The 18,019-nt window shown below is 44.2% G+C and overlaps 1 protein-coding gene across 2 annotated transcripts in view; it reads left to right on the forward strand.

Moving 5' to 3' along the window:
* LOC105913933 (transcription factor APG) overlaps window positions 1-8,059 on the forward strand; it is a 10,479-nt gene extending 2,420 nt beyond the window's left edge. For both annotated transcript variants that reach the window (XM_012844399.2, XM_012844400.2), the window contains exons 4-8: window positions 4,513-4,825; window positions 6,392-6,466; window positions 6,551-6,616; window positions 7,005-7,441; window positions 7,675-8,059. In XM_012844399.2, the coding sequence (XP_012699853.1) occupies window positions 4,513-4,825; window positions 6,392-6,466; window positions 6,551-6,616; window positions 7,005-7,421 (871 nt within the window). In that variant the 3' untranslated portion in view covers window positions 7,422-7,441; window positions 7,675-8,059. The remainder of the gene's footprint in view (window positions 1-4,512; window positions 4,826-6,391; window positions 6,467-6,550; window positions 6,617-7,004; window positions 7,442-7,674) is intronic.
* Window positions 8,060-18,019: the final 9,960 nt, after the last annotated feature.

The following is an 18,019-nucleotide window of genomic DNA, read 5'->3' on the forward strand; positions in this document are numbered from 1 at the left end:
TTTATTGGATGTGAAGTTCGAATAACCTCACGAACCCATCAACATGAATACGGCTGCGAATGATGTGTTAGACCGGCTTAAAAGAGGAGAGTGCCCTAATGGCGTCCACGTATGTAAGGGATTTAGTAAACAGTTAACGTTTAATACTCCTAATTAGTATCTAAACATTCAATATGACACGTGCTAAAAATAAGCAAACAACCAAACGCCCCCTTATTGTCGTGCGTGCGTCGGTGCCGCCTCCGCTATAGCTGTCGACCATCCGGGAGCTGTTTGCAAACCACGGTCCATAATTATAAGAGATCTTTAGGAAAAGTTAATAAGGGATAGGAAAAGACTCATGCGCCCCTCGTCAATTCCCTGCTGGTGACATGCTAGCTTCTAATTGGCTACATTAAAGCAAGGATGTTGGCGTCTGAATGACTACATTATAAATTAAATTGATACTTATAGATATAATATTTGAACAAGATCTGAATCCAGAGGCAGAGATCCTCTGCAGTTAAGTTAGTGACGTGTAGATCCCAGAGATCCTCTGCAGTTAAGTTAGTGACTCAACTACAGTTATATCTACTGGACGAGGAAGAGTGGACGAGGAAGAATTCAGGAATCACTTGTGCTAGTGGATATGAAGGGAGTAGGAACGAGTGAACGACCGATATCGTTCTTTATGCATATGCATGTCTCGTAGCACGAACCACGAAGTGTTCGTATATACGTACGGTACAACCAGCTGCGCTGACTATTCGTCCATGCATCCACGCTGGTACGCATGCATGCATGCATGAATACGATGTGAGGGTTGATAAGCTCGATCGGGACATACAGATACAGATGCATGCATGGCGCCTGCTTGCCTGCCTGTCAGCATGCATGCACCAGTTGCAAGTGCATTGCTGATTGCTTCGTGAGCAAGCTGCCAAGAGGTCCACCCCTGGACTCCTGTGTGTGCTACTGCACCACAACCCTTGAGTAACGTCGTACGTCGTCGTCATTCCTGCTAGCTTTCAGTAGGGTCAAGTCCAAGGCCAGCAGTGAGGGACAAGGCGGTGGAGATAAAATATATAATATTAATATATTTTGTATGAAAGTGAAATTCGAGCGCCCCTCTTGGAAATCGAACACTCTGATAAAACGGGGTGCGCCCCTGTTTCCTTGTTTCCTAGTGCATGACTGCATGCACTGAGTCTTGCCAATTGTGGCCGCCAATGGTCATCGAACAAGTAGAACGAATATATATAGTCCATCCGTCCTAAATTATAAGTTCGTTTTGATTTTTCTAAATTTATTATTTTTATTATTTTTATTATGCATATAGATATACACTATATCTAGCTAAACCTTAAAACGAAAATGATCTATAATTTAGGACGGAGGGAACGGAGGGAGTATTTTTTTTTCTCTCGTAGGGACTGAGAAGCTCTTGGATGCTATGGACGAATAAAGCAATATATACATGCATGTTATCTTACTGCAATGATAAACATGATCTTTAAAAGTATGACATATTATAAGCTATTTATATTTTAGATCATTTTGACTTTTCTAGTTACATAGAAGCTATGTATCTAGACATAATCTTGTATTTAAGTGTATAGCAAATTTTATGTATCTAGTTGAAACGGAGGGAGTAGATTGTAGTCTCGTTGCTACCGTCGCACGTGCGCAAAAACAGTTATAGATAAAACACGGAAGATTTGGGTATACGAGCTTCTCGGGTCACACAAGGGTTACTGAAACGTAAATAAAAGCTAAGTTTTAGAGACTCAAGAAGATTCCTATAAAGAAGAGGACCGTGGGTGGATTCATGGAATGGTCTGGGGCTTTTCTACAAAACCTAACGCACGGCATGTTCACCAGCCCGTTTTTGCTCGGTGCAGCCTGGTTTCTCTAGGTTTCGTGAATGGGAGACGTTTTTTCCTGGTTTCGGCCCAATTTCTCTCTGGTTTAGCACGCGGGAGGCCCGTTTTGCAGTGTTTTCCTCTAGTTTGCGAGTCTTCTACGTGACGGACGAAAACGACACAAACATATATAGCTCCTTTTAATAATATATAAATAGTAGAGAGTGAGGACATGGACTAACTTATCTATGAATTTGACCCAAGCCTCCTTAATTATCTAACATATGACAAATCATGTAAGATTTAACAATTCATCAAATTATAGGTCATTTGGGTTAGAGAAATCATCTCATCTTTAATAGAGTTGTCTATCTCTATGATATAGTCATTCCCTAAATTTTGGAGGGACATTAGACCATTCTTCATTCTTATACTAACCAAGGCTAGATTTAGTTAATATAATTCAGGTCCTCACAGAGGGGGACGGAGAACTGATTGATATATGAATTTCTCTTTTAAGTCCTTATCTAATAGATGGAAATTATGTACTTCCTCCGTTGCAAATTGTAGGTTGCTTCTGGCTTTTCTACAGATATATAGTCAAAATGACATGCAATTTGGAACGGAGGGAGTATGGTTTAACAATTCATCAATTTATACATCGTTTGGTTAGAGAAATCATAGGGTCATTCCCTAAATTTTGGTTGAAGTTGAGCATGAGACCATTCTTCATCATTCTTATACTAACCAATTAATAATATGATTCTTAAGGGATAGGATGGCTATGTATCAATATAACACAAAACATTCCTTAAACCAAGAAAATCAATTAGAAAATGATGTACTGTATGTACCACCAATGCACCTGCAGGTAACTATCCCTAAATAAAGGTGCTGCCAGCACCGTAACCCAAATCACACACGTCATCCTCGCAGAGTACGCATTATGCGGTCGGAGGAGGTGCGCGAACGGAACCCAACGAGATGATGGTCGTAGTGGGCGGGTAAACGACAGCCGAACGAGTCACCTCCATGCCCTACATCCGTAACTCAGGTGGGACATGGACTCCGGGGTGAGCTGCGATCCACCGCCGTAGTATTTATTCCACGGCGAATAGCCCCGCCGGCGCCGGCGGTGTCTCCGCCGCGGGGACATGGACTCTGGGCCGACTCGATCGCCAGCCCCTGGACCACGGAGCCACGTCGCGCTTACCACTACTGGAAGACTGAGTGAGACTGAGTGTTGGTTCTAGCTAGCGCTTAGTACCGGTTGGTTTTTATTCGGTACTAATATGAGCATTAGTACCGGGTCTAACAACTAGTTTCTCAGGAGCCCCCCTTTAGTACCAGTTGGGTGCTTCAACCGGTATTAGTGTGCCTGAGGGCCTCAGTTCCCCCGGCGACGGCGGCAGGCCCCTCCCTCCTCGGCGACGGTTGCTCTCCCTCCCTCCACTTCTCACTCTAGAGGCCGGTCGGTACCTCCTTTGCCTCCCTTCCCCTTCCTCCTCCGCTTGCTCCTCACCGGCAGTGAGGAGCAGCGATGGGGTGAGGTGAGGCGGCGACGCGCAAGGTGAGCTCCAGTGGTGCGAGCAGGGGCGATGGCGGGTGTGGGTTGCTGGTCACGACGGAGGGCGTGGCCGGGAGCAGACTACAGGCGACGTCGACGGCGGGCGCGGCTGTGGGTGACGGTGGGCGCAGATCTTGATCTAGATATGTCCCTCTCCCCCTCTCCCTCCATTCCTCTCACGCGGTTTGACCGCCAGCGAGGGGCCAAGCAGCTGGCGGGGGTGTGGGCCTCAAGGGCGGTGAGGGAGGCAAGGGCGGTGGCGGGAGGCAAGGGTGGCGACGGGGGCAAGGCGGCGGCCGGTGAGATGCAGCTCGCCCCACGGCGGCGGGGTGCAACTCGGGCTTGGGTCGGTGAGATTTCTTTTTTTATTTTTTAATACCCCTTTAGTACCGAAGTAGCAATACTGATTGCATAACCGATACTAAAGGCGCTTTTCCAAGCAGTGTACGGACAAAGGAGAGATCTGAAAGCTACCCGTTCACGTGAGCTAGCTCGTCATCTTCTACCTTGCGTTCTGAAAGCTACCCGTTCACGTGAGCTAGCTCGTCATCTTCTACCTTGCGTCCCGGCCCCCTGGACCACTCCCTGCCTGCCTGACTTCTGTTTCGGCCGCTGGCCCCTTCCTCCCCGGTCACTATATATAGAGAGACCTCGTCCCAACAAGTGCTCTCTCTCTCTGTCTCTCTCCCTCTCTCTCTAAGTCACGCTTGCTAAGGAGTTGGGAGTTCACATATTTTTGAGCGACATGAACTACCCAGGCCATGATGCTGCGGCAGATCCATGGTGCTTCGCCGCTGGCGACTACACCAGCAGCAGCTTCGCCGACATGGTCCCCGGCTACTCCACGTACGTCGTCAGGCCGTAATAATGGATCTTCTTGCTCATGTAGACGCATCATGCATATGCATATAATCACGTGTCGCAGAGATGCCTCCGATTGATCTGGATAGCTACTTATTATGTGCGAGTCAGCGTTTGCTAGGCTACTATTGATGCATCTGGCTGATGCCCGATAATGTTTTTGCGTCTACGTGCATGGCCCATGCATGCATGCACACATCATGCTTTATTTGCCTAGCAAAAATGACGCCTCTGACTACACAGCGATGATCCCTTCGAGCTGGTGTGGGGACAGGGAGGAGGAGCCGGCGCGCCGGGGTCGACGACGACGATGCAGCCGGCGGCCGAATCCTGCCGCCTCTGGTCGCCGCCGCCTGAGGTGCCGTTCGACCCGCCGTCGGAGGACGAGATGGCGGCGTGGCTCTGCGCGATTGTCAAAGGAGAGGAGCTTGTTGCCTTCAACGCCGCTGGCCGGGATGTGCCGCCGGTACCGAAGAGGTCGAGCGGCTCGTCGACAACGACGACGTCGGGCACGAAAGAAAAGCTTCCCAAGACGGAAGTGATGGGAACCAAGCAGGTACGTGCATGTGTAATCATATGGATAATTGGATACACAAAACTACTGCATATATGCATGTCCATATATATATATATATATATAGATATAGATATATACATGCGAAAAATTCCATGTCCTGCTGTTCTTGGCTTCTTGCTGATTCGAGTTGTGTGGTCAACTGGCACTTACAGTTTTCAAGAAATCAAAAGGCAATCCTTGTGTTGGCTTGCGATTTTCAAAAGTTATCCTTATTATTATGGCGCGCCGAAAACCTGTCCAGAGTTTCAAATTCTAATTTTCAATCATTCCTTTCAATATTTTCTATCGTTCTATTGCTTGAACAACCCTTGTTGCCACACCTGAACTAATTGGGAAGCTATTTTCCCCCCACTTTCTCTGTTTTCTCACTCGCAAGCATTTCCTTTAACTCAGTGCTCCCTCAAGTAGAGCACGTGTAGTGACAAAGCGAGGCTTGAAAAAAAATGCATCTATCATATAAAATAACATTTTTAATGTTGGTATGGTATGGTGAAGATTTTATTTATGTGCAACTGGGGACTACATAGAGGTGATCATCAGGCTCTCGAAAATTGTATGTACACATGCAGGCCCTGCTGCATTATCCCGGCCCGCTGTCAAATTGGGCTGATACTTCTTGTGAATCACTTAGCTCTAGAACTTTCCTCTAATTATTGCATTGTTTAATCATTGTAGTACATACCTAATGTGGAGTTTGCGAAGACCGAATGGTGTGCAATGTTTAGAATTTTGATTTGATGTTTGGATTGAGTGGTACATGTGTTTCTTGAGAAGCTTGGTGTTGGGTCATTGTTTTTCCAATTTTGTTATATTGCTCAATCTAAACTTTCATCTTCTTTTTAATATAATCGGCAGCTCTTCTAGCTGGAAAAAAAATAGTCCACACCTATAGCTAGAGTCCTGAGTGTTTGGAGGACATTCTGTTCAGACTAGAGGACAAATATCTCCACGTGACCGGGATAAGGACAATACATCCCACGAGGTCAGATGTGTGCGTTCATATGGGAGAGTTCAGTGCCAGCCCCGCCCAAAGGGTGATCGCCCATAATGCTAAGGCCTAAGGTCTAACGACCGGCTACTAAGAACCAAGCCTGAGTGCTACAATATGACTTCAAAAAATTGTTTAAAATAATCTCTAGAAATAAAGTGTTAGTTATCGTTAAAAATTTGTATGCTATAATTTATATTTATTGGTATACATATATACCACTGTTTTTACTGCCGAAAAAACATCATGTTTGGATGTATGCAAGTGTTTAGCGGTAAAAAAATATTTTTGCAATACAGTAAATTTATCTTTGCAATTGATATATAAATAGCATAATGTTTGTGTTCAGTTAATAGAATCCTTCGATTTTAGTTCTTACCTACTCCATCCGTTCCAAATTTCAGATCGTTTTGGATTTTCATCTCACTGTGCATGTATGTAGACATAAAATATATATATATATATATAGCAAAATCTATGAATTAAAAAATCAAAACGACATATAATTTGGGAGGGAGGGATATTAATTATTTTTGCCTCGCTTCGGATATATACAGGAGATAAGAAAGCCGCCAGCAGTAAGAGAATCTTCGAGGTCTCACCATGGAGAAGCACACAAGCTGACAGAGAAGGTATGTACGCACGCACAGCCTCTTTGTTACATGATTAGTCTCTGATTAGCGGCTGTATTAATGCATGTCATAATCTGCTTGCAGAGACGAAGGCACAAGATAAACGAGAGGCTCAGGACCCTGCAGCAACTCGTCCCAGGATGCGACAAGGTGAGTGAGATCACTGCAACAACAGATAGCTCCAATTTTATCTGATGGCCATCTCGATAGATTTACTGAACTCAAGAATTTGTCCCCTCGTCTCGTGGCGTGCATGCATGGCGTCATGCGTGTACTCATGTGCAGGCGATGCATATCTCATCGCCGTCTGTTTCAACTTTTTTTTTTTTTGAAGTAAGCTGTTTCAACTTTTGTATGCGTGCATCTCCTGATCAAGAAGAGATTAGGATATATCCGGAGTACATGCATCCATGAAACATCTTGGTAGCCAATCTGGTTGACTATATATATGCACGCGTGGTTGCTGTGTGTTCAGTGTTTTGTCTTCTGAGTTCTAAAGTTCTGACATGGCTTTTTCTGTCTTCTGCAACATCTTCAGTCCAACCAGGCCTCGACGCTGGACCAGACCATCCAGTACATGAAATCACTGCAGCACCATGTCCAAGAGATGTCCGGCGTCGGCCCTGCCCGTCCGGCGGCGGTCCCTGTCGTGCCGCCGCAGTACGCGCCTCCGATGGCGCCAGTCGCCGTGCCGACGATGATGCCAGCAGCTCCGATGGTCCTCGCCCCTGTTCCGACGACGATGGTTCCCTTCGGGGCCATGGTTCAGCTGCCCCACTACCCTGCTGCGGTTGTGCCGGTGATGATGCCTGCAGCCGCGGCGCACCTCTATCCGGCGGCGGCGCCGGTGAGGGCGGCGGTAGCACCTGGAAGTGCCGAGTCGTCTGTCACCCGTCGACATGGCTCAAGCAGAAGCAAAGGAAAGTGCGGTAGCAGCCTGCGCAAGAAACACTGAATTTGACCGGCCGCCAGCAGGTCTGATGATCGAAAGATACTCTTCCGTCCCAAATTACTATTCATTTTAAAAATTTTATTTTATACACTCTAGTTACATATATAGTAAAAAATAAAACGAATAGTAATTTGGGATGGAGGGAGTACCTAATTAATAACGCATAATGATAACTAATGAAGTAGTTCTTGGGGCGCCGGCCTTTAATAAAAATTTAAGTATCAATTGATCTGTTTGCTGTATTGGATTCATGCAGGTTTTTATTGGAGGCAGGAATTTCACAGAATTTGGACAGGACTAATTTCTTATTGGAATGGGAAGAGAATCCCTGGTTATTGGATATTTGAGACCAACCAAGAGCCTTCGCGCTGTTCACTGTTCCTTGTGTTTGCTAGATGAAGTGGTTCTATTGCAGTATTGCTGTCAGCAGACTGCAGGAGGTCTTTACGGTAATTAGTTTGGATTAGATTGTTATACAGTTCAAATGTACGTACGGCAAAATAAAAGAGAGATTGGATTTATCTTTTTTTTTTATGGATGCACTGGATTAGCATGCCTAGCTAGCTACATGCCTACATGGGACATAGGAGTAACACACGTAGTATGTTCACTGAGAGCGACTCAGATTCTTGTCATCACATATAGCACTACATGTGCGTGTACATGTTCTCTTGTAAGATAGATGAATACTCCAAGTTTTTTTTTTCAATCTCCCTGCTGCCTTGTCTGCTTATAAATGAATAAATATCCAAAAAGATTCTTCTCTCCAATTACACCTTTTCAGTCTTCATGACAACTTGTACACGTAAGCTTTAGGATCTGGGAAACAGGGTGTACGGCGGATCGGATCGCACTGCCATAAATCATATCCCCATAGCATCGGAAGTCCATTTCCTAATACTGGTTGGCGGTTTGTTTGGACTGACCCGGCGTATTATGTTGGATCATTGTGTCATCTTCGTCCTCATGTCATGCACCAGCCCAACGTGTCTCCAACCTGGCCTAAGCAAGGCCCATGGTCATGCTGTTTAGCTTTGATTAGCAATGTCTACAAATGCTATCTCGAATGAAAAGAGTTTTATATTATAAACTAGTTTCGATAACAATTTTTTTCCGAATGACCACGCAACCCAACTATACGAGTACCTCCAAAAGACTGAGCGGGCAAATCCTCAAGATTGATAAAGTCAACACTAGCACCTCGCTGTCGACGAGCATGTCGCCTACCACTAAATAAATAGTGCTGGTTAAATTCGGGGAGCACCAGTGTCGAGTCAAGGACTTGAACTCTGGTGGGCAGATTCCACCACAAGGAATATTACCAGCTGAGCTAGGCTCAGTTTGCAAGAGCATTAAGTTATACATTATTTATTAAAGTTAAAAATACTTGACTCATTACAGATAATGAATTTAGTAGATAGGATCAGTTATGTATTGTTGTTAATCTATAAACAATTAAGTTAGATATTATTCATTAAAATTAAAAAATTTTGACTTAGAGTTTACATGGATATATAAATGTATATAAACTTAGTGGTCGGAGAAACTAACCACCCTGGGCGGCCAGATATAGGTAGGTGAAAGTGCATCTAGGTCCCTACGTGGGTTTTGGTGAATTAATGACAAAAAGATTAAAGGACTAACTTGTTTGCTTAAGATTATGAGCAGGATTTTATTCTCATTTATGATGTGACATTGTCTTATAAGTTGAATGTGTATTATATGGCTCACAATGAAGATAGCAAGCAAGTATATGATCCATGCAAACGTATGATCAATGACAAGCAAGAGTAAAGTGAAATTAGGGATATGTTATCATGATTGATCTATAAGTCTCCAAACATGTGATAGCTTGATTGACAAGTAAACAGATCATTAACTAAAGAATAGTGAGATTTACAAATGGACATTGCAAGACTTTGTGTACATGATATATATATAGAGACATGGGCTTATGGGTTACATATTGGTCTCAATTATTGGAAGCTTGCAATCCATGGGACATTTTATTATCAATCAAGAATAAGCATTTGAAGAGGATTTCGAATGGGAATTCATTGTTGATGTCAAAAATAAAGCTAAACTCAAAGTGGCAAGAATAGGTGAAGAAATCAAGCGAGATACTAGAGCGAGGGACTAAGCAAGTTTTGGTTAAGTGATGGCTTGGACCATGTGCATTTGCTAATAAAGTGAAGTGGCTAGTATCCGAGGGGTTTCGAAGTATCATATCTAAGCCTTACCAAGGGAAGTAATGCAATGCATCTAATCTATTATGGTTGATAAAATAGAGTGACTTGAGGATTGGAAAAGGTGACTTTGATCATATATGATGGAAAATCCTAAGTCACGAGTTCAAGAATGGTATGCTCAAGAGAAAGATAGGTTGCACCCTCATGAAGTGAGAATTGAAGAAAAGTGGCAAGACCCAATTTATTCAAGCTCAAATGGTTGAATTAGATTTTATCTTTAATCTTGAGTATAGATATGCTGCTCTATCAGGAGGAATGTGACATTGAATGATTTGACTAGTCTCAGTGCTCAAACTAACAAAACCCAAGTGCTAGCTTGAGAGAAACACTTGGCACAACACATACACTTGGTTATCTTGGTGCTTGTTCTTGGTTGGGTTGGATAGTCCTCTGAATAAGCTTTCCGGAGAGTCCAAGATCATCTAAATTGGGTTTCGGAGCAGAAAGTTATGACCGTTTTAAGTTAGCTCTGTGTTGTCAAGTCGGGTGAGCTGAGATGACTCGGGTCAGCCAACTTTAAGTTGCTACACCGGGTTGTGCCCTGCCTTGGTCGCGCTGGCGTCCATTCAAAGCTGGGTCAGCCGACATTGTTGGGTGAGCCGATTTTGAACTGACTTTGGCTGGTTCATCTCTAAAGATATTTTTGAGGTTGGCGTTGACTTTGGTTGACCTTTGCAGGTCGGGTCAGCCAGTTTTATATACCAACGTCTAGTTTTGGGGGCTGAGGGTATTTATACCCCTCACCCCCTCCTTCTTTGGCTGCTCATTCTAACACAAACAATACACCTCTAGAGGCCATTAGAGCTCCCCCTACTCTCTCTTTGTGAGTTCCCTTGAGAAATCTTGTGAGTTGGGTTGAGAGGGTGAAAGATTGAGTGATTGAAAGCAAGAGTGAGCCATTCCCATCCTTGAGCACTTGTGGACTTCATCAAGCATTTCCTAGAGCATTTTTTACTCTTGGAGGTGAAGTCTTCTAGATGGCTAGGCGTTGCCCGTGAGCTCCCAACCTTTATGGTGAGCCGCGAGAAGTTTGTGAAGGCGTCGATCTCGCCTCCGCAAGGGAAGAGATCAAGATAATGAAGCAAGGAAAAGTGTTGAAAGAGACCCAGCTCAAAAGGTACTGAGCCCCTCAACGGAGAGTAGGTGCTTCCTTGGAAGTAGCCGAACTTCGGTAAAACAAATCGACATGTCTCCACTCTCGGTTTGCTTGTTCTTGAGTTCTTGTAGTTCATCTTGTTCATATACTTCTCTAGTTGACTTTTGGGCTCATAGCCTGATCTCTTTGTTGAGTGTGATCTGAGTGTAGGTGTTCTACGGATCTATAAGTATACATCCTCTCAAGGCCGTGGCAACTCGTAGATCTAAATTTCATTGGCTAAATTTGTGTGGTTTTTGAAATCAATATCTCAGGGTTGACGTTGATGGTGTTGGACGGGTTCTAGAATTTGTCGTTGTCGCCATCATCTTGGTCTTCCTTGGCCTTGCCCTTGTCCTTTGTTCCAAAAGGTTCCGGCAGATCTTTGATGACTCTGCGCAGACTATAGCAATCCATCGCAGAGTGCTTATGGTGCGGGTGCCATGGGCACTGCTTTTTCAGTAGCTCGCTGAACGGAGTCATTTCTTGATTCCTGCCACCTTTCTTGGAAGATTAAGACATTGCCGCGACAGTATTGTCTGGCTTCCTGTTACGATTTTGACTACTCGAGTAGTTATTTCAGTTGTCATTATTGGGGCGATCATTACGGTTCTTGTCATTGCATTGGCCATTACTCTTATTTTTGTTGTTCTAACCCCTTTTACAACTAGACTAAAATCTTTCGATCTCCTTATCTTCTTCATCTGCCCATGCTTATATCATGATCTTAAGAGATTTGATATCTTTAGAGCATCTCCCGCCAAAATCTTGGAACATCCGATGGTCATAGAGACCGTTCTAGAAGCAATATATGGCGTCGTGCTCCGTGATGTCCACGATTGTGGCCTTCTTGTCGAAGAATCAATGTAGATAACTATGCAGGGTCTCGTCTTGTTGCTGCTTGACTTGAGACAAGTCGATCTTGTTGCCAGGACGCTGTATTGCCCCTGCGATGTTGTTGGTGAATGCAACCTTGATGTCCTTCCACGTGTCAATGGAGTTCTTGTCTAGTGACTTGAGCCATGTGAGTGGCCTTGCCTCCATGCAGATGGGGAAGTAGATGACCTTGGTGTCGTTGTTTCCTCCTGCCGCCCGTACTGATAGTGAGTGGCATCGTAGCCATTGGACTAGGTCCTGCTTGCCGTCGTACTTGGTGATACCCGGAGGTTTGAATCTGTTGGGTAGAACTGTCTTCCGTACTCATTTTGAGAAGGTGAAGAACCCATCAGAATCTTCTCCCTAGTACTCAACTTCCTGCTTGCGCTTGTGGCGACGTCCATCAATGACAGTACGAGGGTCGCGGCTGGCATTGATCTTTTGATGGAGGTCACGTACTGGGTGTTCAGGCTTTGGCCTATGGTGGCCACAGCCTCCCGAGGGTTCAGCCCAACTACCCTCTGCTCTGACTTAGCTTGGTCTGGCACCCTCAATTTGACTTGGTCTACCACCCTCAATTCAACTTGGTCTGGATTGAGTGCGCCTATGGCTACTGCCATGCTAGGATGAGGTGTGTGGAACTGAATGTATCAGGCTTTGCTGATCGAGTTGCTCGTACGCGCATTCCGCCAGCTGAGCCAATTGCCTAGTGTATTTGGTTTATGGCATTGCCCGGGTAATCAAGTCGATGGATGCGATAGTGGCGAGAGGAGTATGATGTTGATAAGTTTGAATTGCTTCAAACACGTGATCCAAGTTCATGATTGGTAGGTCAGCTGCAAGGCGGTGGCGACGCTCTGCTCTTGCAACATTTCTTGCTCATCGTCGATCTCTTTGAGCTTCAGTTTCTTCTCCGACTACTTTGACGGTGAGCTCGTCCTGCGAGGCGTCATCTGGGTGATGTTCGCATCATGGATTCCTTTCTCGTTGCTCTTTATCTCCGCCTTCTTGTGTAGTAACAAGGGCGAAGAGTTCCCATTCCGGAGAATAGCTTCCCGAACTTGACGTGATGATCTTTGTGGAGCTATCTTCTTTGTAGATGGGTGACAGAGGGGTTCCCTTCTAGTACGGGAGGCTGTCAAGGTAGGCGACAAGGCGTGAATCATCGTCCTTGGCAAGAGCAGGTGGCTTCATGTTGGGCCAGTAGACAAATCTACCTTGTGGAGTTGATGTAATCACCAGGCCCTGTTGTGGACCTGATAATGGAGTCTACTCATCCGGATCCAAGTAGTAGTCATGGTCCTCGATCAAATCCGAGTTGAATTGTGATCTGGACAGGGTAGCTTGGTAGACAGCACCCAAGTTTCGAAGTCCGAACGGGAATTGACTTGGGTTGTAGACCGATTCGCATGATGGCTTAAGCTCCAGCTTGTGGGAACCAGTCCGACTAGCGGGATAAGTTGAGTTGAACTTGGACTCGTCCCCCCTACCTCTGAATAGGTCAAAAATTGAAAATTCGCCAAATTTCTTGACGAGATCCTTCAGAGCTTAGCACTGAAGGTTGATAGCGTGCTGCTTCTTCCCCAGGGCTGGTGCAATGTGGCGGTGGAAGTTTCCAGCACTATCTGTGATGCAAACCCAGGAGCCAAAGATGAATGTCGCGCCTGCTTCGAACGCGACGGTGCGCTTGATGATGACTTGAGCCATCGAGTTTGCCAGTGGATTCTCAGTGAGATCCCCTACCTCGCGCGCCAGCTGTCGGTGTTTAGACCCGGCAACCTAACGAGGGGTGGGCCCGAGGTAGTGCTTAGTACGTGGGGCTCACCGAGATCAAGAACTCGAAGGTGAACTCGAACACACGATTTAGACAGGTTTGGGCTGCTAGATTGCGTAATACCCTACGTCTTGTGTTCTGGTTGTATTGGATTGCTTTGGAGGGGGTCCATGCCTCGCCTTATATTGCCGGGGGCAGGGTTAGAGGTTAGTTGATTACACAAATACTAGTCGGATTTGACTAGTGAGTCCCACTCTAATTACTACGAGTAGTTTCATAATCCTCGACTAGTTCTTGTCCTCCACGTAGACCATGCCGTCCTACACCATAGTCTCCATGTCTGACACGTCTCGGTGTATAGTCCTGTATCTAGAACTGCCCAAACCTTCTGGTAGGCCCATAGATGTATGTACGACAGCTTGAATTTGACTTGAAGGTCCATATGTCATCGATCATGTAGTCATCTTCCAACCACATTCATGAACAAATTCAGTCCATAATTTTATAATAATTTGTAGATAGGTTGGATTTGAAAATGAACACTGTAAAAACAAATCATGAGTTCAAAACTCCACACATTTGCCTAAAACACATTTAAATACAAAGGACAATTCACTTTTCAATTGAAAACAGTACCAATTTATGTCTCCTCTCTATGAAAACATAATCCCTTGTGCCTCCGATCGGTGGGACCCACCGAAGTCACTAGGAGAAAATGTAATCTCCTGTGTCCCTGACAGGTGTGACCCACTGGAGTCACCAGGATGAAAAAATTTGGGATGGCACACGTTTTTGCGTCTCCGACAAGTGGGACCCACTAAAGTCACCAGGAGAAAAAATTTTGAGCTCGCACACGAACTCGTGCAACGTATCCTATCGCTGGCCCAGCTACGAGCGCGCGAAGCACTGTGAGCAGCATGGCACATGGACCAGTCGCAGTGGCATGAGACGTTGCGGCCCAAGCCACAAGGGGAGATAGGAGGATCTACATGAGTTCAAGAGAGGCAATGACAACAAAGTATTTAAAAAGGTGTTTCTTTCCTTGCGAAGCTGAGGTGGGACTAAAACACTCAGCATTCCTCACAGGCCGCGCGCCTACCTCAGTGGGCTGAATATTCGAAACAGCCCAGGCCACATTGCGCGTGACGCGCTGACGAGGAGGCATATTCCTCACTTGCACTTTCATATGTGCGATTAACATGCGGGTCCCACCTGTCGGCGCCCAGATCTTGGTTGGTTCTTCATTAGTTCTTCAAGGATCTTGTAATTTTGTATTTTGATTCATAATGAAAACTTTAAACATGTATAGATTTCTCATTTGTTGTCCAAATCAGGTGGTTCTTTTTTCTAACTTCGTAGAAAAAGTTTATCTATCTCATGGAATCCATTGCGTCATGTTTCTCGAGTTTGATTTTGTACGTTATTAGAAAAACATCTTAGCATTTCATACAATAATTTCTAACACTCCAATGAAGTTGCATTTGGCAATAAGCTTTTGTGGCTAGGCACACCTCACACACATCCGCTATAGAAATTTATGATGGAATGTTTAAAAGGACCAACACTTTGACACGTTCCACTCGCCCTGAATTTTACTTGAAGAACCATATGGCATCGATCATGTAGTCACCTTCCAACCACATTCATGAACAAATTCACTCCATAATTTTAAAAAATTGTATATAAGTTTGATCTTCATTAGTTCTTCCTCATGTTCCTGATGGATCTTTCTTGTTTTATATTTTGATTCATAATATAGACTTCAAACATATATAGATTTCCCATATGTAGTCCAATTCAGGTGGTTCTTTTTCTAACTTTTAAAAAAAATTATATTTGTCACATGGATTCAATTGCGTCGTGGATCTCATGTTTGATTTTAGACCTTGTTAGAAAAACACCTTAGCATTTCATACACTAATTTCTAACTCTCCAATGAAGTTGTATTTGGCAATGAGCTTTTGTGTCTAAGCACACCTTACACCCACATGCATATAGAATTTATGATGGACAAATCCAGTCCATATTTTTTCAAACCTCCACGAATTTGCCTAAAACATAGTGAAATACAAAGGGCATTTCACTTTTCATTTGAAAACAATAGCAATTGACGTCTTCAAATTATGAAAACATAATCTCCTGTGTCTTCGACAGGTGGGACCCAACCCCTAAAGGATTTGCCTCCAAAACTAATACTAGTGGAATGCTCTTCCCTCCATAATTTTTACCTAAACCCTCAAATATCTCGACCACCTCCCCACCTCCCCCAAAAACCCGCGGCGGCTGCCCACTTTCCCCTAAAACCTTTCGTTGCGAGATTGGGAGGCTGTATTGGAGACGAGGGGGAGGGGCGACAGTTCGTTGATTTGCCCAGCGAATCCAACCATGATGACGACTTCTTCCAAGTTCGGATCCGGCGATGCACAAGCCAACAGCTCATGATTTCGGATCACAATCAAGGATGTACAAGTTGTTGAAGATGATCAAATGAATCTTCCAGCAGGCGAAAAAAGGTGTGTATTCGCCTGTAGCGCCAACTAGGTTTTGCTGTAAATCGATAGCGTGCAATCGGTTTGATGTTGTCTCCATGTCCAAGATCATGTGTACCTACCCCTAGGGTTTATAGGACGACATTCATATGCAAGGTTTTGATGTTGCCTCCATCATATCCATGTAGTGGCAGAACCAAGATTAAAAACTAGGGGGTTTGGTTCTTCTTCCTTCTCCATCTCCACCCCTCCTTCCTCGTTTTCTTGTTATTTTTCCTCACTTCTCCTCCCCTTCTTCCTTTTGGTTCCAATAGAGTTCTTGGTAGGAGGGGAGGCTAAAGCCCCCTAGCCCCCTAGCCCCCATGTAGATACGACTCTCTCCATGCCAGAGTCATGTATACTGCCTACCACTAGGGTTTGTTGGAAGACATGCATATGCAATGATTTGATGTTGCCTCAGTTTTGTTATTTTCATTGGAACCAAAATTAATAAGCTAAATATGTACTAGTGTGCTATCTTACCATTACTGTTTTTGTGAAATAGTATGCATATACTAGTAGAATGTAATCATGCAATGACATGTGAGATGTGGAATAGTATGCATATATATACTGCATCTGAATTTATTCATGCTAACCTATTCATGTTTACGTACACATACAGAGCCTCATTGTGTGTCCATTAATTTCAGTTATGTCTGTCCATGAACAATTATATTGATGAGTATACAAGCGCACCAATTATTTTTGGTCTGTTCATCTTTTGTGCATTGGTTCACCCTTTATTTTGATCATAGAAACATAAAAAAGTAAAGGTCAGATGATATATCTCAATCCCAAAATTTGTAAAAGAACCGCATTATTATTTTTGAAAATAATAAAGAACAGATGATTTATCTCAAGCCATAAATTAATGAGCTGAATACTAGTGTGCTATTTTACCATTACTGTTTTGTGAAATAGTATGCATATACTAGTACAATGTAATCATGCAATGACAGGTAAGATGTGGAATACTATGCATATACTATAACTGAATTTATTCATGCTAACTTATTCATGTTTATGTACACATACATAGCCCTATTGACAGGTGAGGTGGGGACTATAACTGTCCAATGCAAGAAGGCAGATGGAGGTGAGCGCATCGTCCAAGAAAGTCTTGATAAGGCTGGCATAAAATTTTTCAACTTGGTAAGTTTCAAAGATCAACTTTGGTATGGTGTGCGGGACTACTACTACTACAAGAAGAGATGCGGAATTGATGTAGCAACTCTTGAGCCAATTGATTACCACAAAGATGTAGAGTACATGCTTGAGACGTGGCTTCAGAAAGGAAAGTCAGGTTGTTGATGGCAAAAAACCAAGAACTGGAATGACATGTAAATAGTACATCCCTGAAAGGACCGAGGGAGAATGAGCCTAATGATGATAATGATAATGATGATAGTTGTTGACGCCAGATTTCGTCATTAGTAAAATCGGCGCCAAGAAGAGAGGGAATTGGAAAAGTACAGTTGGGAATCGGCCGAATGGCGCTACAGTTCGAGATCGGTTGGTTGGCGCCACAGTCCAAGATCGGCCAATGCTACAGTACGGGATCGGCCGATGACTTCTGCCTCGCTTGACCCTTGGGGTTCGGATCGAACACGCTGGGTTCCCGATCGGTTACCTTTTGCCGATAAGGAATCGGCCGATTAGGAGGTTGGGATAATTGGGCTGGTATGGGCTTGGAAAGGAATGGAAGGATGATGAGGAGATCAGCCCATGAAGCGTATAATAACCAACCTAGCACGAATCGTACTTGTAAATATTCGTTTTCTATTTGAATTAGGGATAGAGTTCTAGTCAGTTAAGGAGTCATCTGTACGGGGCTATAAATAGCTACCTTTGTAAATCTGTAATCATCAACTACTCAATACAACAAACTACTTTTTCCTCGCACTTACTTTCAAGCAGGTGACTTCGCCAATACTTTTCTCCTTTTCCACGAGTTCATACGGGTTGGCAGGGCTGCATCAACTTGATCTCCGGCCAATTCTGTAAGTTCCGCTTACCGAGGAATATCTAAGCTTTAA

The sequence above is a fragment of the Setaria italica genome, chromosome III (assembly GCF_000263155.2).
Source record: "Setaria italica strain Yugu1 chromosome III, Setaria_italica_v2.0, whole genome shotgun sequence".
NCBI classification, from domain to species: domain Eukaryota; kingdom Viridiplantae; phylum Streptophyta; class Magnoliopsida; order Poales; family Poaceae; genus Setaria; species Setaria italica.